The sequence below is a fragment of the Branchiostoma lanceolatum genome, chromosome 17 (assembly GCF_035083965.1).
Source record: "Branchiostoma lanceolatum isolate klBraLanc5 chromosome 17, klBraLanc5.hap2, whole genome shotgun sequence".
NCBI classification, from domain to species: Eukaryota; Metazoa; Chordata; class Leptocardii; order Amphioxiformes; family Branchiostomatidae; genus Branchiostoma; species Branchiostoma lanceolatum.
The window spans coordinates 12,832,117-12,854,056 of record NC_089738.1 but is presented as its reverse complement, the minus strand read 5'-3'; the positions used below and the strand labels follow the sequence as shown (position 1 = coordinate 12,854,056).

Genomic DNA, 21,940 nt, shown 5'->3' with positions numbered 1-21,940 from the left:
TTAGTCTGAATCTTGCTCACACGCTCACAACCCAAGAGCAAGTCTGCACCAGCCAAGCTCACAATCATTAGGATATTAGACAGTAATTGTGCTGACATGTTGTTTTTGTCCTCCAATGTTTTGTGTTAGCTTTAGACCATCACACTTGCTCAATATTAAGGAAAATAATATATTTTCTATCAATTACTCCTTTTTGCAATGTCAGATTCTTTCCCAAAATGCTTACAATATTCAAATTTTACTTCTCATAAACATAGGATACTGAAATGTCAGACATGCACTACAATCCATACTTCTCTAAAACATTTGAAAATTAAGGTCTGTTTCAGTGTTACTATGCATGTTCTGCGCCAATTGTTTGTGCAAATAATCAAATGTATTATTGAGATCAATGATTTTGTTTCAATCATAACATGTATGTTTAGTGCATAAGAAGGCTAAGGCGTCATTTTACGTTCCAGAATTTTTCATATCAACTATATATTCATCCATATGTCAAAAGTATTGACTTTTAAAGCAATTCAATTTTTTTCTTTTGTTTGCAAAATAATTCTATCATTGTTCAGAGGAAGAACTACAACCATATCTACTAGTCCACACTGCTCATAATGGAAAAATGTTTTTGTATTCAAAGCAATATTTTTATCAATATTTAGTGGATCATTCAGTGTAAGAAAAGGATGATATTGGTTTTTGTTGTGGATCTGTGGGTCGATGTCTATTGTGCAATGTAAAGTTCATGTACATGTATGTGCCAATTATGCAAATCAATAATTTTCAGTATTAATACCACTGTTCCCTATTATATGACATATTTACTCCCAAACAATTTGTTTTGTTACTATTAATCAATCTGTAAATGCACTTGGATCTTTGTATGAAGGATAATGTTTTTTTTATTTCAATGCACAAAGTACATAGTAATATGTTATCAAGCCTTAAGAATGTTGGTTCCAAAGAATATTGTAGGTTATTGTTGAAGGTTTACTTCACCAAGTGTCTTTTATATCCACTGTATAGTGTGACTCTCCAAGCAGATGTAAGGTCCCCATCAGTGTTTTTCATGTGTTTTTAAGGTTTTTATACCTCTTTCTAGTGGTCTCACTTCCCCTTCCTCAAGGAGAAGGCAAAAGATAAAAAGGTGCACGAAGTATTACTGTAAATTCTCTTATTTTCACGGGGACTTAATTTTGTGGGAGAAGGGAAAGGGTTTTCGCTATGTTTTCAGTTTGAGGTTGAAACAATTCTGTAGTACTTTTGTGTAGTAGTACATTTGAAACACATATTCGTGGTGTCATGAATTCACGTAGGAGAGGTCCTCCTGAAAAAGTAACCACTGCAAACATTTCAAGATTTACAGTACTGAACACCAAATATGGAGACAGAGCAGGATCTTTACATCTGCTTAGAGATTACATGATAGCATATCGTGATCATGCAAGAAGACAATGAATGTACAATATATTCTGCTAATGCTAAAAGTACCTTATCTCTGCTTTTTAAGATTTTAAACTCAACTTTGGAAATCATGATCTTAAATTTGATTTGAAAACTGGTGAGTTGCAGTAAGTGGCAGAGTGGCACAATGAAATATGCTGTCATATCCCACTCACCTTAAGTAAGGCTGTCCTCTGACAGTGACTGTATTAATGAACTGCTGAGATAGGAATCCCTCAAATTGAGTTTCGTGCAGGAAGTACATGGAAAATTCCTGGTAACAAAATTTTGGATTGTGAATTCTGTTATAATGGCATTGATTTGTTGTGTTAGAAATATGACGATAACCTGTACCCAGTTTAAAGACTAATTGTTAGAGTTGGGTTAGGATACAGTACATACATGTACATGTACAGAGTGAAACGCCTTGCAGATGAAACTCTGCTTCGCCTACATATACATGATAGTAATTTTGTGGTTTATACAGTGCAATTTTATGTGCATACTTAGAAATTTTATTTGTATGCTTAGCAATTTTACAGGTTTACAGTTCATAGATCATAGAAACAGAGGCAAGTAACTACCAAATCTGACAGTTTTTTTGTAGAGTTTTGTTTTTATTTTTGGCTCAGCCTCCCTACAATGTGATCTTAACAACTTTACTCGTAATATTGTTTACTTGCCATGAAATTGCACAGTACATGTATTTAGGAAATTCCTAATTATACTAGTAAAGTTGCACTGTATTCAGTAGAATTACTATGCATGCTTAGGCATCCTTGAAAAACAGTAAGGAAGATTCAGATGAATTTGAAATTGGCATGTGAACGTGGGGAGAAGCATCTTGCATAAGCCTGAGTCCTTGCTACATGATAGACATGTAGAATAAAGACATATCCTGTGCAAACGTGCTAAGATGTCCATTTATTTCACATCCTTCATCGTCTTCCCTTTAAAAGTCCTGACCACTGAGCAAGTGCTGGTAGGTTATGATGTTCAGAACAAACACATTAGTACGTAATGCATGTTGTATCAACTCCGGTAGGCGGCGCTCGGCATTTGGGATTAAGTTTCAAACCGCTGGACACCTTAATACTTTCAGAAGCTGGACGGTATCCTTGGTGGCCCAATTGTATGGCCAGTATAAATGTTGTCAATGCGTTAAGAATGATTTCTTACAAGGGTCATCGCACAACCAGGTCACAAAATCATGATAATAACATGTCTCGATTGAAACAAAGGCGACTGGAGGTCACCAGAATTTGCATATAAATGTTATCGAATGTCATGCTGACATGAACTGTCATTTGATGACCTGTAAGGACACAACCTATTCAAATCTTAACGTTATATATAATATCCTTGAGCAGATACATCTATTGATCGCGGAAGAACCTTTCTGAACCTGGTCACCAGGCCCTCCCAGAAGTTTAATCGGCACTCTGAGCTTCTGTCACCGCCCGGCCGACTTAGCCCACCCCGGTAATTTCTTTACCTGCTTGAAATAATTGACAGCCATATGAGCAGATGAGCCCAGGTGTGAGAATGGATATCGACAAACTAGGTAAAAGAAATTACCTTCTTTAACTTTGCAAACTAATCAGATACGCGTGTGCTTATAATGCAATGGTAGGTAACTAGGAATGCAATACTTATGCAGTAAAACCCGGTCGCAGACAACCAACTCCATTTATACGCCTTAAGACATTAAAACAATCTCGCCCATTTTTTTTACATAGTTAACCCCACTCTCTCGTCGGCAAACATTTTCCCTCCGTCTCTTGAGTGGTTGCTAAATCCAGACTTGACTGTACGGTGAAATTATAAAGGCGTTACCATGTTTTATAAAAGGCGTTACCATGTTTAATTCCCGTTCGACCAAACGAAAGTTGATGAAACACTACTGCCCAAATTATCTATTGATGAATAGTGAACATGGGCAATGGATGATACAAATGTAGTTAAGGTACATGAGCAGTTCTTCATGTAAATGATAGATCTTAGTAGTTTGGGTGACGTTAAGGCCCCTTATGATAACTGAAATGGTCTGATTTGTAGACAAGAAGGTAAAACTAAATGTCCATGTGTGTTTGTGAGTAGGTGACATCATCATTCACGACCTGTGGATGAAGCCATCGTCCGGTTTCGGAGGAAAGTTCAGGAAAGATGAGCAGGCTAAAGTCGCGGTCAACGTTATCTGGAGTCTGAACGGCCGGAAAGAAAAGGTACAATCAAATATTTCCGTTATATTGTTGATTTCTGTGTAGAAATAAAGCTGTGTGTGTGTGTGTGTGTGTGTGTGTGTGTGTGTGTGTGTGTGTTTGTGTGTGTGTGTGTGTGTGTGTGCGTGTGTGTGTGTGTGTGTGTGCGCGTGTGTGTGCGCGCGCGCGCGCGCGCGTGTGTGTGTGTGTGTTCGTGTGTGTGTGTGTGTGTGTGTGTGTGTGTGTGTGTGTGTGTGTGTGTGTGTGTGTGTGTGTGTGTGTGTGCATGTGTGTATCTGACTGAATGTATGATTGTGGACAGCATGGTTCGAGAAATTGTGATTGGATCTCTCATTTCTAGCGTCTGAGTAGGCGTCGCCATAATGAAGGGCAATTTCGGTTATAGCAGGTTTCTATGGTAGAACAGCATAACTTCCAGGTTTTGTATCTCATGTCAACAATACCCCCACAGAGAAAAGAAGTGTAAGGCCTAACAGTACTAGTTATGATATATTTTGCTTTTATGTTATTTTTCAGAGAGCATGTATCATACAGCAAGATGAAACGGCGTCAGACAAAGCGTGCAAAAAGAAAGGTGAGAATCATATGTTGATGTTACGTACGCCTTAGTCGTCAAAAACCCTGTGCCGAAGTGTTATGTATTCAGTGCTGTTTCTATATTATGAAGAATAACTCGAGAAGGTGTCGATGATTCTTTATGATACTTGGTATGATGGATTGGCATCTGCAAAATAACTGATAAATTTGATCAAAAGCCTTCTTGCGTCTTTCTATGGTACTGTAACAGTCGTTAGATTTTTTTGATGAAACGAAAATCTGTTTATCAGCTGACAATTGTATCATGATATGCGATAAAAAGGAATTTTGTTTGATCTTATCCAGCATTTGCACTTTGCTGTATCAAGAGAGAAAAAAATGTTGGTCTCCTTTCTCAGATATAATTCCAGGATCACTTGACGGGGTGTTGCGGTGCATGGAGGACATCCTGTCGGTAGAGGAGGGGAGCAGGCCCGCGGCTTTTCTCGTGGGACCAGCCGGGCAGACCGTCCGCAGACTTGATGTTTGGGACACGCCAACGGGTTCCAAAGTACGAGGCCTGTTCATTTAAGATTCTACCTACTTTCAATTATAGCATGCATATCTCTATAGATTATGTGGTATAATTTGTTAGATCTGAACTTTCTCTTTTGTGAAATATGTTTCATGGATCAGCACCTCGGTGTCTAACTCTTTCAGCTGAAAAGGCTTTCCATCCAAGTATGAGATAGGCATATCAATCTAGAGTACAAAATCTGACCTTTCCCTTCAGAACACTGGAATGATAAATTCGAGGGGCACAAACATATATTTGGCGACCCTATGGAGACAAACACATCAGTTGGCAGAAGGTCGTTGGTAGTGTGACACAGGCTTGATAAAATAAGGTTCGTAGATCAGGTGCCTCTCTCACCCTCACAGCTGAAAATGTTTTCCACTCTATTGTCTAAAATCTTCACCTCTACCTACAGAACGCAGGAAGAATTAAACCAAGAGGCCTGGGCCTCAGCCTGTTGAAGAGAGTGGTCCAATGTTTCGGCCGCCGTCTGCGGAAGTTAAACGTGATGAAGAACAGGCCTAGGCAAGCGTTGGCAGTCGGAGGGCAGGCCACACGCTTAAGGACGTCCACACCTCTTTCGAAGTCATTACTGTGTATACTCAATGATAACATGATATAAATGTTAACCATGTCGCTGATACCTTCTTCTGGTTTCGATAGTTGTACATGTAAGGACGCATGACGTTTATGATACATGAATGGTTTATCGAATTGCGGTAGTATGAATTTTTCTCTGCTATTTTGATATCGAAAGCTAGGAAATTTACCTTGAACATTTTGTATATAACTGAAGAGGATATTTATCTAGCTCTCATTGTTGAATAAAGCGAAGTCCACAATAAACCGTCACTCGTCTTCGATCTTACTTAAGTTACAATAGTATTTCTGAAATATCACGGTTCAGAGCTAGTTTCTTCAGTCTTTCACAAAAGCTGATATGTACAGAATTATGGGTTCCCTTTCTTCTTTAAGTTCATAGCCATAGTATTGCAAATACGATCAAATCACACTTGTTCTTGATTTACAATTAACCGACAACTAGATCTAAACGTACTCAAAAGTTTTGAATTCCACTATACTACATTTCATTACGTTTAATTTTTAGAACAACACTAAAACATCAGATTCACAAGGGGTATGAATAGTTGTGTTGTTACCTGTATGCTTGATAACAGGCAAGCTTTACAGACATGTGCTTTTGCTGCACGTGTCCTGATCTTTACAAAGCCTCTGTTCCACTGCAGTACGAAAGAAAGCCAGAGGGGCCAAAACGTCTACCTACATGTACGGACATATCAAACACATATCATGGCAATCCATCCATAGATTCATATAGACTAAATCACGTACAAAAACTACATATACTTTTAATGATACTAAATATACCCACTAAGTAATCATAAGATTCCAGCACATCTAAATCGCTTACGTGATGATAAAGAAGCTAAGTACACTATAGACATGTGCTTCTACTGCACGTGTCTTGGAGATTCATGAATCGTTACAAACCCTTTGTTTCCCAACGAAAAGAAAGTAATTGGATACGACCTGCTGAATCTAAAGGGTCATGCTGACCTAAAAACTTAATTGGGGGTCGCTGACTCATGATGAATAGGGGGAAATTCCAGTGGAGTCACACATAATTAGTGCCCCTGGCAAGGACCTATATAATGTCCTAGCCCTGGCTAACAATAACATTGTTCAACGTAGAACTACACAACGTCATAATTACACAGCGTCATTTGTGAAATCCTGCGGTTCAGGGCTATTTTCTTTTACAAAAGATGGTAACGTATATACCCAGAATTATGCATACCCTTTCTTTTTTAGGTCCCCTGTCATGGTTTTGCAGATAATATCAAATAACAATTGTTCTTGATTTTGCACAACTGATAGCTAAATGGATTCAAAAGTTTTTTGCTATATAAAAGAAGTACTACATATGATTCTTGAGAACAACACTAAAACATCAAATTCACATGGAATGTGAATAATTTTGTTGTTAACTGCATGCTTGGTTTGAAGCGAGCTGAGCAGACATGTGATTTTGCTGCACGTGTCTTGAAGGGTCGACAACTGTTACAAAGCCTACCACTGCAATGCCAAGGAAAGCAACTAGGGGGTCAACTTACATAACAAATACCATGGCAATCCCTCCATCCGTATATCCTTACACACTGATTTGGGTACAGCATTAACGTTACATGAACCTTTGTGGTTGAATTGGCATTTTGTCTTTCAATCGTTATATCATTGATAGATTAAAATATAGCCGTAGTGGTACTTGGTATTGATAGCTGGAATAGTATGAATAAAGTCTGAATATGATTTTTTGGCCATATGGGTGACGCCATCAAATTCAGTTGCCCCCAGTACCATCTTTTAACGAAAAAATATATCGCATTTAATTTTGGCACATGCACCTGTAATGAAAGTATATTTTCAATGTGCATAATGATCAAAGCTACGGACGTACTTGGCATCTATCAAATGTAACTGATAATTACAGTTACTGGATATTTGCCTAATCAAAAATCTCTAGAACGTGATCGTAAGGCTCCAGCCCATTCAGATCGCTTACAATTGATGACAGACAAGCTAGACATGTGCTTCTACTGCACATGTCATGAAGACTCCAGTATCGTTACAAGTCCTTTGTTCGACAAGAAAAACAAAGCAATTATGACGCGCTGACGCTAAAAGATTATCAACCGTTCTCCCATGGAAACCAAGTGGCCAAATGTATCGCAGAGAATTTAACTGGCACTTAAGTTAGAGATACTGGACTAGAATATGAGAACTTTGATGCTTGATAGGAATATGTGTAGTTAAATATGTATATGTACTAGCTTGGTCCGGGCTGATACAGGTCAATAGGTGATGATGAAAAGGTTATGGCGACCCAAAAACTTAATTGGGGGTGCTGTGACTCATTTGAATAAGTGGAACTTCTAGCTGAATTCCTCATAATTAGTCCCCCGGGCGAAATCGACTCTGGCTGGCAACAACATTGTTCGACTGCTCTGCGATCAGATACAGTTTTTCTTGGCTACACAGAAAGTCAACACTTTGTGAACCAGAAAAAAGGTAAGGATTTCTGCATCTTTGTTCTCTCATCAATTAGTGAGGTACGTGGGCTCGTTAGTGTATTTAAGATGAAATGAGTCCAAACCACCGAACAGACGCCTTGTTAATGTCTTCACCAAAGGATGTGTAATCTCTGCAAGTATCTATCAAATAATTAGAGTTAAAAACGAAATTTCACTTGCCATCCTTGTGGTTCAGAAACAGAGTTGCTACCGACCAATCTCCAAACAGATGTAGGGTCCAGCTTAGTGTTTTAATCGTGCCTTTTTAGGCTATACGAGGAACACACCTACCACTGGAAAAACATATAAAGTTGGCCAAAAACAAACATGAAACATTCAGCGGGACCAAACACCTGCTTAAAAATTAGCTAGCCACTACACTAACCCTTGCTAATTAAAGCGGTGCTTTTGTTCTTGTTTATGGTAACGAATTTTCAATATGCAATCGGCGGAATAGCGTCTACTCAGAAAATATATGCAACCACTTTTGAGAAGAGGTTTGGGTCTTAATTTGCTGGTACTTCAGTGAATCAAAACATGTGCTTGTGACAGATGAAGCTTTAAGCCCGATTCCTATCGTCCGTATAGCAGCACAGTAAATTGGTAAACATAAAAGCGGCAAAACAGTTTTCAGGAGAAATGACCCAAAAGCTGGACTTTCCGTTTTTAGAAACTTTTCTCAAACGTATCACAGTCTATGTTTGATGAGATTTGTGTCCACCATGACTAGTAATAGCTGCGAAAACAAAACGAAGTCACGAATCATCGAGTCTTTCGCGATACGACCTGTAGTGGCGGGAAGGCGCGGTCCTATATATATCTTTCTCGTCAGTGTTAGCACAGTTGCAATGACACGTTTGTACCTCGCACGTGTTTCTGAGCGACCTAAATCTAAAAAAAGGAACGCACGGAGGTGAATGACCGAGTTTGAATAATGCTACAGGCCTAGGGCATTCTGTGACTCAGTAATTGTGGTATTTTCGGTGGTAACACCCAATCTTATGACAAAAGCAGTTCAACAGTTGGTGAACGCGTTCAGTGGGTACGAAAGCTCCGAACATCCCTACAAAAGTTCCATCCTTTCCACCTCGATTTTTATATTCAAATTTCACTTGTCGTAGGTATTTGTTTCATTCCACACATTTGCTAGGTCTTTGTATCGTTACATTGAATTTATTTGCTTCATATGCTGTACTTTGATACATGTTTGTTGTCTGCATTTCTGTGACACATTTTCTATAAATGCAACTACTCCGACGAACAGTTTCAAGTAACTTTGTTTCCCTTTTCTTTCATTACGTGATTCCTATCTGATAAATGAGTGTAACTTGTTGATATCTTGCACTTTATGTTCCACAAGTGAAACCAATGTATTTTCTTCTCCGCAGTTCAAAAAAGAAGTTTGTGACAAGTTTCAGAATGGACCAGACAATACTTGGTAGGTTGACATTTACGAATGTATCTTAGATTACACAGACAAAGTTTATATCGTTAGAATCTAACTAGCATTGTATAGGCAATTGGGTGTTCTACATTTTTCGGTTTGTTTCAATGCATTTCATTTTTTTAGCATTCTAGGTCACATTATGTTTCACGTTGTATCCACAGAAACTAACTTACACCTATCGTCAACGTAGTATTTACCATCGGTAGACAGGTGACAACTGTAAACAGTGCTTTGTTCAATGGGAAAAATAATTCAATGGACCACCAGAAAGTGTCCACAATGGCCAGGTGGTCCATATCCGGCAGTGGCACAAGTTCAGGTTCGACTGTGTATGCAAATGGTACGAGTGTGGTTGATACTTCTTCAGTAATATGATGCCTTCATTGAAACAGGGGATATTGAAATCCACGACCTGCGCATGAAGCCAACCAAAGGGCCACAGGAGAGGTCGGTGGTCCACGTCACATGGAGTCTCAACGGTGATAAGGAGAAGGTACAATATTTAGCACACCTTGCACGGCATTCACAACACTAAAGTCTCCAACAAAAAGCTCCTGAAGTTTCTACAAACCTGCAACAAAACTTCTGTCCGAAACCAGCAGCTATCTATCTAAAAACAAGCTATCAATCCAAAATCATGACCAGACCATGTCCAGAACATGAGATTTTGGACGTTCTGGTAATTATGAAATGTGTTTACGTTGCGTTTGGGTCTCGTTAACATTTCCTATTGCTGATTTTATAGTATTATATTGATACAAATTCTGTGTCTTTCGCAATGTTTTACAGAAAACTCTGGTAATCCCAGCAGACGAGCTTTCATCCGTCAACAACAAAGGTACATTTAGGTTTATTGAATTTGACAGTTGTTCCTGCTCCCAATTAACAGAATAGCTATCGTAGATATCTGACTTTCTGTTAAGAACTGTTTCGTAATTTTCCATTTCTTTTGTTGTGCAAATAAGATTGACTTTGACTTGACTTGTCTAGAATTTGAATGATCTTCCTGGTATGGTTACAGGGAGGAGAACCTCTGTGGACGGAGCCATTCAGTACATGGAGGACATTCTGATCAAGAGGCCGAAAGATGGCGAAACTTTCCCCTCTTTCATGGCCGGACCTGAGGGAGATATCAGACATAGTTATGGCACCACGGTATGCATTCTGTTACACATACATACATATACATACCTGTTTAATACTTCATATCGATACATGGGATTATACATGCATTGGCAGTAAGCCCCTGTCACACAAAGCCCACCATGACCTCCTGACCTTCTCCAGACCATGGTTGGGCGTTAGTAGTGAGCAAAGTTATTTACGGCTGAAAGTTGTTCGACGAGGTTGCCTATAGCTACTAGTCTTTCAAATCGTCTGCGCGTGAATTTTGACTAATCAAAGTCAGAAAAGTCATATTAGATGTGATCAGAGGATCTAGGAGTGAAGTCGAACTAGAATAGGATGGATTCCAGGCTACTCTTCCGAGCAAATTCCCGGGCCCGAAAGTCATGAATGTGTAACTCTGCTGCATCTAGATAACTACGGACACACAAGCAAACAAACAGACATCCGTATATGGAGATAACATTCCATTGGTCTTATATCATTACAACATGTATCCTACGCAGAGCGCCGGTTCGACTCAGCTGAGGGATCTTCTGAAGAAGATGGTCTGGCTTCTGGGTCGCTTCCAGGAGGTCGGAGCCCAGAAGAAGGGGAGTGAGCCCGACATCCCAAAGTACAGCCTGAAAGCGATGCAGAAGTTCACCTCCATCCCGGTGGTGTCCGTGTACCCAGTGAGAGGGTCGCACTTGCTGAGCAGGCCGCAGGTAAAGCATTCACATAATCTCAGTCTAGTTCTCATATGCCGTAAGAGCACACACGGATAAACTCTACATAAAATCTCGGGCAAAATCCAAAGAAAAGGTCCCAGAGGCCGCAGGGACAGTGGGTTGTTAATCCACAGTGTCTTGGGCATGTTATTGGAAGGTGGAGCCCCCTCTTATGTGCACTTTTTACCTCCTAGTCGAAGCCAGGTACCCATTTAAACCTGGGTGGAGTGAACAAAGTAATGTATTGTGCATTTCCCAAAGACACGTCTAGTTAATGTCGCCAGGGATCGAATCGAACAGCCCCAACATCACATTCTACAGCTACACACATTCGCACTTTCTGAATATAAGGTGCATATCTTAGTTGCGAGAGAGCGAGACTCGGAGCGAGAGAGCGAGAAAGCGGGGGGCATTATCTTTATTGAAGGAGGCAATGTAAAAGAGAGGTAAAATGTTGCTGTACATCCCAGAACAAGAGGTAACTGAACTCACAAAGCATTGTGACGAAAGATCCCCATCTATACCATAGCGGCCACCTGTCTACTGTTGTTAAGTCCCCGGAGTTGTCACTACAAATAGGTTTGACTGTAGCTTAAAACAAGACTAGAGAAAGTAACATTTACACAGAACTAATCAGACTCCCGCTTCCTTTCTTTCTTTTTTTGTGATAAGAATAACACACCCAGTGCATATCTTAGCTGTTTCTCACCATACCCTGATGACCCACAGATGCAGCGGCTGCGCAGCTGGCTTCCCAAGAGGTTCCGGACCTGCAAGCCGGTGACGCTGTTCAGTACCGTGGATGACGGACACCTGCTGCGGACCATGTACCAGAAGTGCAGGGGTCAGGCCGAGCTGGTGCTCGTCATCCGCACGCACAGGGAGGAGGTAAGATGACGTTTTGGAACATCTAACTCAATCACACACTGTTTTATCTGTCCACACTTAATTTTGAACGTTAACGAAAAATGTCCGAGTGAATTTAGACGGTAACCATAAAGGTGTTGGTACATGGTGGGGAAGACAAAGGTTAAGTCGATTTTTATTTGGGCCTATTAGCGACTTCCCTACTTCATACACCTAAGTAATACCAAGGAGGTTATAGTATTCGGTAATACAGACACATTCATATCACTAATTTTGAATGAACCTTTGATTGTAAAACAGTATATGTTCTTATATATTTTCACCATCACACAGAAGCGAGTAGTACACGTAGTAGCATACAATTCTTGTGCCTGCTTGACAATGTGTGTATGTTCTGTGAAGTATCAACTTGCTGTGACCTGTACCTAACCTAGTGGGCATATATGTACAAACGTGATCTCCATTCATGTAATCTGTTTCTGTATCACAGAGGTTTGGTGCCTACATCCCCGGCACCCTGGCCGCCGCCACAACACAGAGCAAGCGGAGGTCGTGCTTCGGTATGGAGGAGACCTTCCTGTTCTCCTTCAGCCCGGCAGCGGGGAAGTACCCCTGGGCAGGCCGGCAAGGCAGCGACGACATCGCACCGGACAGGGACATCGTCATCTCAGCAACCAACAACAGGCTCATCATTGGGGGAGGGTACGTGTTGTTTTATCTATTACCGACACCTTCTTTTTACAAAAACTCTCTCTTTCTCTTTCTTTCTCTCTCTCTCTCTCTCTCTCTCTCTCTCTCTCTCTCTCTGTGGGGGTATTAATATGAATGTTGTGTTCTCAATAAAACCATTACTATGTATGTGTGTATGTGTATGTGTATGTGTGTTTGTGTGTGTGTGTGTGTGTGTGTGCTGTTGTGTTTCATGGTAAACTGTAATTAAGTCTAGGGTGAAAAAAGGCGGTATGAAGTAACTAGGACTTGCTGCTTTGATCTTTTACCTGCCAAACATTCGGCATACGAGGTGAGGACTGGAGCTAGAATAGTCTTGATACCATGCCAGGCTAGCCATAGGCAATTCTGAGTGTGCTCGTAGGTGCGACTATCTTTCGCTTAGATAATTTCGTGGAGTGGCTGTTTTGAAAATGTCTTATTTGGTTATTTGTTATTACATAAAGAAAAGTTAGAAATTACATATGCTATAAAACCGTAATATTCTTATCGTTTCCAGTGGCAGAGACGCCATATTCCTGGATGGGGACATGGAGGGAGGATACTCCGGATCCTGCAACACTTTCAAGAACCCGCCGCTCTGCAAGGGCAGCCACTTCCGCTGTCTGGACGTGGAGGTGGTGGGCTTCCAGTATTAGGGGGAACACCTTTCATATATGTTTATATGTATATAATATTCATAACTATTATGCAGTATCTGCAGAAGCATTAACGGATAGGTTTGCGTTATAGTATTACTCTTCTCGTTGGAAAAATCAAAATCCCGAAACAAAATGTCGACAAAAACAGTATGGGTCTTGCAATCGCAAACCTGAAACTTATGTGGCTACTCAAAGTTGTTCATTGTCACTAGCCATCGGTCGTTGCGTACAAAACATCATGATGCGTTATATGTAAAGTATACGTGGTGTCATTTAAGTTATACTGTATCATTATTGTATTGTATTGTGTAAATCATATGCGCAGTGCACGATATATCATATCAGCAATGCTGCCTGTTGCTTCGTGTGTATGTATTGTGGCAGTCCTGATAAGACGAACAATAATGTACGGCAGATTTTGATTCGGGGTCAGAAATATATCATAGTTTGGTGAGTGTGATCGCATACTGATCCATCTGATCTGTACAAAGACGTCTTTTTGGTTGGAAATAAAGAGCAGGACTTATAACATTACAACCCTTTTTTATTTCTTACAACACAAATGAGAGTATATATGAATTAGTTTTCATTGTAATCTTTTCTGGGTTCACTGAAAGATCTCCTGACTTTTAGTCACTAACTACATGTAGTTATGGGAAGATGGCTAAGACGTTTTCACATCAACTGTACCTGTTATGTTTCGGTGCTACGGTGCTACTAATGATATGTTCTGAAAACCTAAGCTGTGGGTAAAGACAACAATTATAGTATTCAACATTGCCCGGGGCATGCATTCCCTCATCAGAATGATTCATAATAGCTACGTCACAGAACAATAATGGGTCATTGAACCTACGTACATACAGAGGGTCACTGAACCCATATACTGCTTGTGAGAGAGAGTGAGGGAGAGAGATGGACAGAGAGATAGAAAGAGAGAAGAATAAAGACAGCAACAATATAAAACACTGCTGCCAGGGGTATATGCACGTATTCCCTGTTCAGAATGATTCATAATAGCTACGTCACTGAACAATTATAGGTCATTGAACCTACGTACATACAAGTGGTCAGTGAACCTATATACCTGTGAGAGAGAGGGAGAGAGAGAAAGATAGAAAAGTAAAGACAACAACAATGTATGATATTGCTGTCCGGGGAAGGCAATCCCTGATCCACAATAGCTACGTCACAGAACATTAAAGGGTCATTGAACCCATACATACGAGAGAGAGAGAGAGAGAGAGATCGAGGGAAAAGAGAGGTACAATGTTGCTGTACATCCCAGAACAAGAGGTAATTGAACTCACAAAGCATTGTGACGAAAGATCCCTATCTATACCTTTACCATAGTGGCCACTGTTGTTAAGTCCCCGGAGTTGTCACTACAAATAGGTTTGACTGTAGCTTAAAACAAGACTGGAGAAAGTAACATTTACACAGAACTAATCAGACTCCCGTTTCCTTTCTTTCTTGTAATAAGAATACCACACCTAGATAGGTGACCCGTTCTGAAGTAAGTTGTCGGCCCTAAACCCTGATCTTTCTACAATATTCATGGATCTTCACTAGGAGGGACCCAAATTTGCATGAAATAATTGTCCCCCTTTTCAATAAGACTAATACACCCAGACCTGTTTTGAAATAAGTGGTCGGGTCCGACCCCTGACCTTTCTACAATGATTACGGATCATCACCAGGAGGAATGTCGAACCAACATTTGCATGTAATTATTGCCCCCGGCAGGTTACTCATACTGAGTCGTCCTTGGTGATTTATCGTTCACAACCACTGACCCGTCTAATAATCCATCCAACGTGTGGTCAAACCTTCAAGACTTGGGGGTATATTCTCAAAGCAGGGGTCGATGACCCAATAGATAGGCACGTGCTGCTCCTGCACGTTTTTTTCCCCAAAGAAATATGGCCGCCTCAAAACAATGACTTTAATAAACAAATACTTCTTTGGAACATTTCTCTTAACCATTAGCTCAGTATAGGTAATGGACAGCTATGGGAGGATGGCTATTAGTCAGACATTTTCACGTCATTTGCAATGTTCAAGCAGAAATAAAAGCACTAATCTGAGTAAAAGAACGACAATCAACTTTCACCCCATCACCATGAGTGGTATAATTTAAAACTGGTATCCACATACAAAAGACAAATTAAGAAAGTTAAGAGAAATTCGGAGACCTCATGCCCGTGTAATATTCAGAGCGTTTAATAGTGTGGTTTGATTTTTTATTTAATTGGCTAGAACTGGGAAGCTTTGTCTCGTCATACGCAGGCAAATAAATACACAACACAGCACGACAGAATCTAGCACAATACGACACAGCGCGCGCGCGCACACACACACACACACACACACACACACACACACACACACACACACACACACACACACACACACACGCACGCACGCACACACATATGCATGCACTCACTCAAAGCAATACCCCCATTTTAATGCAGGTAACAATCACGACATGATAACCATGTTAACGTGTATCATAACATCATCATCTAGTTTAGTCAGGTCAATGACCAAACCTGGCCAATCGTGCGTCCGCACTGTGTACAAAATAGGTCAACCCGAACGTTGACAAAAGAGCGGACTGGAACACCTGACATCACAGGTAGAACAACATCTGCTCATTCTTTGTCTATCCTCAGTAGCAGACGCAGTCCTTTCCAGACCTAGGAAAGAAGAGGTAAGAGTGCTAGCGTCTTTGATTCATTCTTAGTACAAACTTAACATATGGATTGAAGTATTCAGACTCTATAGGTTGCTAGAGTAGTAGAAGTTGGGCAAATAGACTGCGTGATAAACCGGAGGAGAATTAGCCGGCTATGGGAGTATCGGTTCAAGGCGATTAAATGTCATGCCTGGGCCTGATACGGGTGTTCCGGACCGTGTGATAACTATCCGGATCATATAGGGTTCGGGAGTGTTATCACACAGGCTTCCATAGAATATTTCGAACGCATTTCGAGCGCGGCCGTCGGAAATTCGAATACCGGATTCGGAGATTGGAATCAATGTTGCTACAGTTTCTTGTTCGAGGACACAAAACACACTCAACTTCTGGCACATTCCGCATTGAAATGTGTGTTTTCTTAGGTGGGTATGACCAAGGTATGACATAAATAAAATACAACACGTTGTATTCCGCATCACCCTCGGTCCCAGCCCTCCCACGGGTCGGATCGCCCTCCGGCCTACGGGCGATCCGACCCGCGGTCGGGCTGGTACCTCTGGTGATACGGAATACCCCGTGTTGTATTCTATATATATGGCTGCTTATCCATAATCAAACCATTCTGTGGAATATGGCTAGAAAAAGTGCGATATAAAGAGAAATATACGCGAGTACTTTCGATGATTTTCAAAAGATGCACGCACACGGTTGAGATTTTTCATAGCTACTACTATTAAGGGCGTGTTTTGTCCCTCAAATGTAAACCATTCTACTTTAGGATCTATGGCTATGGTAAGATAGTTTGTTGAGTCGTTTAAAAACAATAGAGAACACACATTTCTTTTTGCCAAAGGTGAAGCAATACTCATGAATTTTTATCGATATGTTCAAATGCACCGTGTCAAATGACGTGCACATGCAGAAATTTCAGGTAGAATCGGAAAAAGCAAACAGATGATGAAATGGTAGTTACACCTGCAATGGGGCTAGTGGTTCGCATCCCAGTTCTGACACCATGTTAAGTTTCCTGGTATGCTTGTACATTTGTAAAGATCTAAACTGAGACAGGAAACTGTTTGTTTCTAGTTAAATCCAAATGGTACGTAGAGGATCGTGACAGGCCCGGTGCTCTAGCGTTCATCCCTGAACAAACGAGATGGAACGTAATTACGTTAGATCATGACCACAAGAGCTAAACTATTTACATAGATTATCAGGGGTGTTGCCCTAACTGTCTTACTAATGATACATTTCTATCTGTAGGTGAAGACTTCTCAGTGACCACCCTGATATCATGGGCTCGAAAAAGCACGGTAAGTACTTATTTTAGAGCAGAACAGATGCATACAATCAGTTGGGAAAGTAACAAAAAATAGCTGGTAACGTAATGTGTGTCCAACTCTAGCAACTAACTGGAACCAGGAGCTCAACTAAAACACTGCAACCACAAGGACATCCCTATCCTTGCACACTGTGCACGAGTTATGCCTGTCCTTCAGCCTGAGAAATGATAGCGCGTGATTCAGTGGGTATTGAGGCTGAAGAACTTCACCAAATTGCATAACGTAAAACTATAACTACAACCCATTGGTCTAATTATAAATGATAACACAACTTCAATCCTAATACATTCTGTTGTCTCCACAGAATTTCGCAACATCGACCTCGTCATACATGTGGATGAAGGGCGCAGGCCTGATAACTGTACGGCTGGGCCTGACGACTGGACTTCCAAACAGGATCCTTGGGATTTGCCTGTGTTTTCTGAGGTATGTGGAGAGTGTTCTGTGGTTTTATACGTCAATTTGTAGTGTATAATTCCTGTAGTAGTTTGACAATGTGAGGTATCAGTAGACTGTTCTTTTGTTGTTATCTGTACTTTACCCAGTGGGTATGTAATAAAGGTCCTCATTCATTCAATATAAATCAACATACAGCAGGGTAGCTGAGGTCTGAAAATGCTTTGAAAATGCTATCGGGAATCAAGCAAGGATTTTGACGAGGTTTTTTTTTCAGCACGCATTGGGGGGGGGGGGGGCTTCAGGCATCGACGTGTCAACTGATTGAACATAATAGAAACCAATTGTATTGAGGTGACCCGGTGTGCCTGGCTAAAAATGCGAGTCATTGCGAATCCACATTGCATTATCAGCTATCGATAAAGAATTACGCTTCACCTGTAGCATTACGCTTCGAGTTCAAGCCTTTACTAATCTAGTCTGTAAAATAAAATCCGATTTGTTTTTGCGGCACAGGGAGCAATGGAACTGATGAGGGAACATCTAAAAGAAATGACGGCTGGGCTGATCAACCGTAAGTTAGTCAGTGAGGAGGACAACAACAACAACAACGACATCAGCAGAAAGAGCTACATCGTGACGAACACTGATGCTGACGGCAACAAGATACGTGGCCCCGTTCGGTCGGTCTCTATCCAACCCAAGAAGTGGCAACATTCATGCATTCTCGATAAAAAACAGGTACGTCCTAGACTGCACTTTATTGACAGAGGTGCTTCGGAAATTTTCAAATTTCTATAATGGCTATTATTTCCCTCTCTCTCTCTCTCTCTCTCTCTCTCTCTCTCTCTTACCTGTGTGTACAGGTAAAGTTTCGGTGGGAGTCTAGTCTCTTTTTTCATTCTCCCCAAGTATCTGAACCACTTTATCAGCTGTCCCCGTTCAAAGCATTCTTCTTCAATTTTACATAGGAATTAATTCCATCCCTTTGTCGTGTTCCTCATAGCTCCACAAGTTGCGGTCCTGGGTACCGAAACGTTTTAAGTTTCACCAGCCAGTGTCACTATTCAGCACAAACGAAGATGGCTTCAGCCTTCAGACCATGTATCAGTACTGCAGAAACTACTCGGAGCTCGCACTCATAATTCGGACTGACAAAGAAGAGGTAACATGGTCATACGTGACATTCTATTCAGTTCCTTGTACACTTAATGGCTTTTGGGTGAACCCTTAATCATGTACAACGAGAACAGTTGTTATGTCTAGCATGTGGAAATACGTGTGGAAACACACATAAGCAAACAAATAGACACACACACACACACAAGAGTACATCCCGTTTCATCGATGCCATGAACAGTGGACCACGGTTTGGATGTAGACTACTGTTATATCTTGCCATCTCTCCTTCTCCTTTCAGAGGTTTGGTGCATTCATCAAATGTATCAAAAGCTTCGAAGACAGCAGGAAGGTCAAGGGTTACTTTGGAACGGGAGAGTCGTTTGTGTTTTCCTTCTCCCCTGTGCCTGTGAGGTACCAGTGGGTAGGACTGAAGGGACAAGACACCAGCACTTCCCAGAACATGTTCATCTCTGCCGCCAGAAACCGTTTAACCATCGGGGGAGGGTGAGTGGATATATTTGTCTGTTTGTTCGCATAATATATACCCCACCACATGTGGTAACACACCAGTTTTGTATGTCAAGTATAATCATGCATGTCTGACAGAAAAAGCCACATGCATCTACATTCGATCATTTGCCAAATATCCATGATATGCATTCAGACGAATCTCCATTCGAGCATGTGTCTGAGGAAAGCCACACGTTGAGCACGTTTTAGAACCCACGACACTTAGTGATAAAAGCGTAGGTAAGAGCAAACTGTAAGATTTGATCCACAAATACAGCGATAAGTGTACATTTATCGATGTGTGGTGGGTTCTTTAACGTGCCCGATGTGTGGCTTTCCTCTGGCACATGCTCATATAGAGATTCGTCTGAATACGTATCACGTACATTTGATTTGCCAAATGATCGAAATGTAGATACATGTAGCTCTTGCTATCAGACACTATTTTGGCGTACTTTCTACAAGAACTATGTATGGCAATTTCCAAGCCATTTAGATTAGCTTTATGTTAGGGACAGAATTTGAAATAGATTGTGTCATCTTTAAACAACTTGGCAGGAATAATTACATGTATTATATCTACGTATGTGTAAATTGGATGATTCCTTCATTAAAGATTTCCCCTAAAAGAAAGCAATAGATATGATGAATATTTCCAAAATAAACAATATCATGAAAATATATAGAAGAGCAACTGATTTTTGGTTGAAGCTTTTCTTATGGTAGATAAGGAGCCGTCTTTCTTCTGTTTGTTTGTAAAAATGTAACAGAGATATTTTCCCGCTACACAGTAATGGGGATGCCATACAACTGGACTCGGACTTGGAACGAGGCTTCGCCGGGATGTGCGACACGTTCAACAACCCTGTCCTCTGTAGGGACAAACACTTCCGCTGTCTGGAGTTGGAAGTTCTGGGCTTCAGGAGCTAAAATTGTCAGGTGTAGGTAGATTTATATCAGGACTTCAAATACCTTATTTTCTACATGCCTTCCCAACTGCAGGAGGCATCCAAAATTACTCATAAATCTTACTTGCACCGCCTTTCTCTTTAAGCTCATCAAAAATTATTGTGTAAAAAGATGTTCCTGGCAGAATGCAACTGTGAGCTGCAAGTTTGGGATTGAAGAAATGTACAATACATAGTCCAGTGCAGTTTAGGTGCAGGTAGACATCAGAAATACATGCGCAGCTCCAATTTAACCTGTGTTATTTTCAGTTCTGGTTACACGGAACAGTAAATCCGCTTGAGTGTCATATAATATTGAGCAATGTAACTGCAATATTGTGGAAGTGGATAAAAGACTGGCTTATCTATGGCATCTCTATATAATGTAATATATCTATCTAATGTATTTACATTATGTATGTCACTTTTGAATTGCAATGGAATAAGATACATGTAATGTATGCCTGCATGGTAACAGCTCTAACGTCCTAAGCCAACTTTTACAGGGTAAAAATCCAATATATCAGGATTTATGTAATATATCTTTTTGTCTTCTACACAGTATTAGTATTTAAATCGTTACATCATAGAAATGGGTTATAGACTGGTTTATCTATATCATTTATATGACGTCTGTATAGTACATGTATGTGTATAACTTTTGAATTGTACTGGCAAGAGATGGCAGTATGCCTAAAACAGGGTAACAGCTCTAGTATCCTAAGCCAATTACAGGGTAATACTTAAATCAATGTGATGTTACTTGCATGTACATTACACTGCACTGTTATAGCATTGAATAAATTTGTTCAATGTCGCAAAGTCAGGGTAAAATCTTAACTGTTTAATATGTAATATGTGAACTTGTAGAAGACCCTGAAAAGGTTGCTTTACTTTTGTTGACAACTAAGATTTTATAGGGGATGATGTACATACATAGTAACATGGCACTTTCTTAACATATTGAGTGTTATACTATTGCATAGAGTTGTCAAACACCTCATGATGTTCTTATCCAGCATGCGTTGTCCTAAACCAAGTACAGGAAAGAACTTTAATCATAGTTCATATTGAACTTACATAACTTTCATATCACTGCTATTTCTTAATGTATCAACTAATATTGAATAAAGTTGTATAACTTCTCATGTCATCTGTCCATGTCATTTTTTATAGAATGTGTTATAATTACTGACATTGAAAATGGTAGTTCCAACCCCATTCTCCCATGCAAACTCAACACATGGCATTCTATTACATGATTAAGTGCAATCCCATTGAAACTACGTAACGGTTATAATTTCGTGGAGGCTACAATTTTAGTAGCATTTGTAAACATGTTTGTGAATTGTGGTAGAACAGCATAACCCAAGGTATGGATGGATTGCTATGAAATTTGGTACATGGGTAGGTCTTGAACTACATGTGTATCAAAAAAAATGAGATTTTGGGCCCCCTAGCAGCTTCCCTTCATACTGCAATAGAAATTTATACCTCATGTATGTCACCTGGACATGCACAAATGTATATAATGTATAAGTTTGATACAAAAAAT

At 40.3% G+C, this 21,940-nt stretch overlaps 3 protein-coding genes across 3 annotated transcripts; all 3 read left to right on the top strand.

Annotated features, from left to right (window-relative positions):
- The first annotated feature begins 113 nt into the window (after positions 1-113).
- Positions 114-4,872, top strand: LOC136422391 (uncharacterized). The gene is made up of 4 exons (XM_066410133.1): positions 114-3,001; positions 3,538-3,662; positions 4,176-4,233; positions 4,595-4,872. The coding sequence occupies exons 1-4, from the start codon at positions 2,965-2,967 to the stop codon at positions 4,765-4,767; spliced, it is 393 nt and encodes a 130-aa protein (XP_066266230.1). The 5' UTR covers positions 114-2,964; the 3' UTR covers positions 4,768-4,872.
- Positions 4,873-8,863: 3,991 nt separating this feature from the next.
- LOC136423447 (TBC1 domain family member 24-like) lies at positions 8,864-13,900 on the top strand. The gene is made up of 9 exons (XM_066411590.1): positions 8,864-8,961; positions 9,233-9,282; positions 9,684-9,784; positions 10,081-10,129; positions 10,313-10,446; positions 10,923-11,123; positions 11,856-12,014; positions 12,484-12,695; positions 13,222-13,900. The coding sequence occupies exons 2-9, from the start codon at positions 9,264-9,266 to the stop codon at positions 13,358-13,360; spliced, it is 1,014 nt and encodes a 337-aa protein (XP_066267687.1). The 5' UTR covers positions 8,864-8,961; positions 9,233-9,263; the 3' UTR covers positions 13,361-13,900.
- A 2,059-nt stretch (positions 13,901-15,959) lies between these two features.
- LOC136422574 (TLD domain-containing protein 2-like) lies at positions 15,960-21,533 on the top strand. The gene is made up of 7 exons (XM_066410369.1): positions 15,960-16,079; positions 17,331-17,380; positions 17,715-17,836; positions 18,323-18,547; positions 18,813-18,971; positions 19,227-19,432; positions 20,230-21,533. The coding sequence occupies exons 2-7, from the start codon at positions 17,362-17,364 to the stop codon at positions 20,366-20,368; spliced, it is 870 nt and encodes a 289-aa protein (XP_066266466.1). The 5' UTR covers positions 15,960-16,079; positions 17,331-17,361; the 3' UTR covers positions 20,369-21,533.
- The last annotated feature ends 407 nt before the right edge of the window (positions 21,534-21,940 follow it).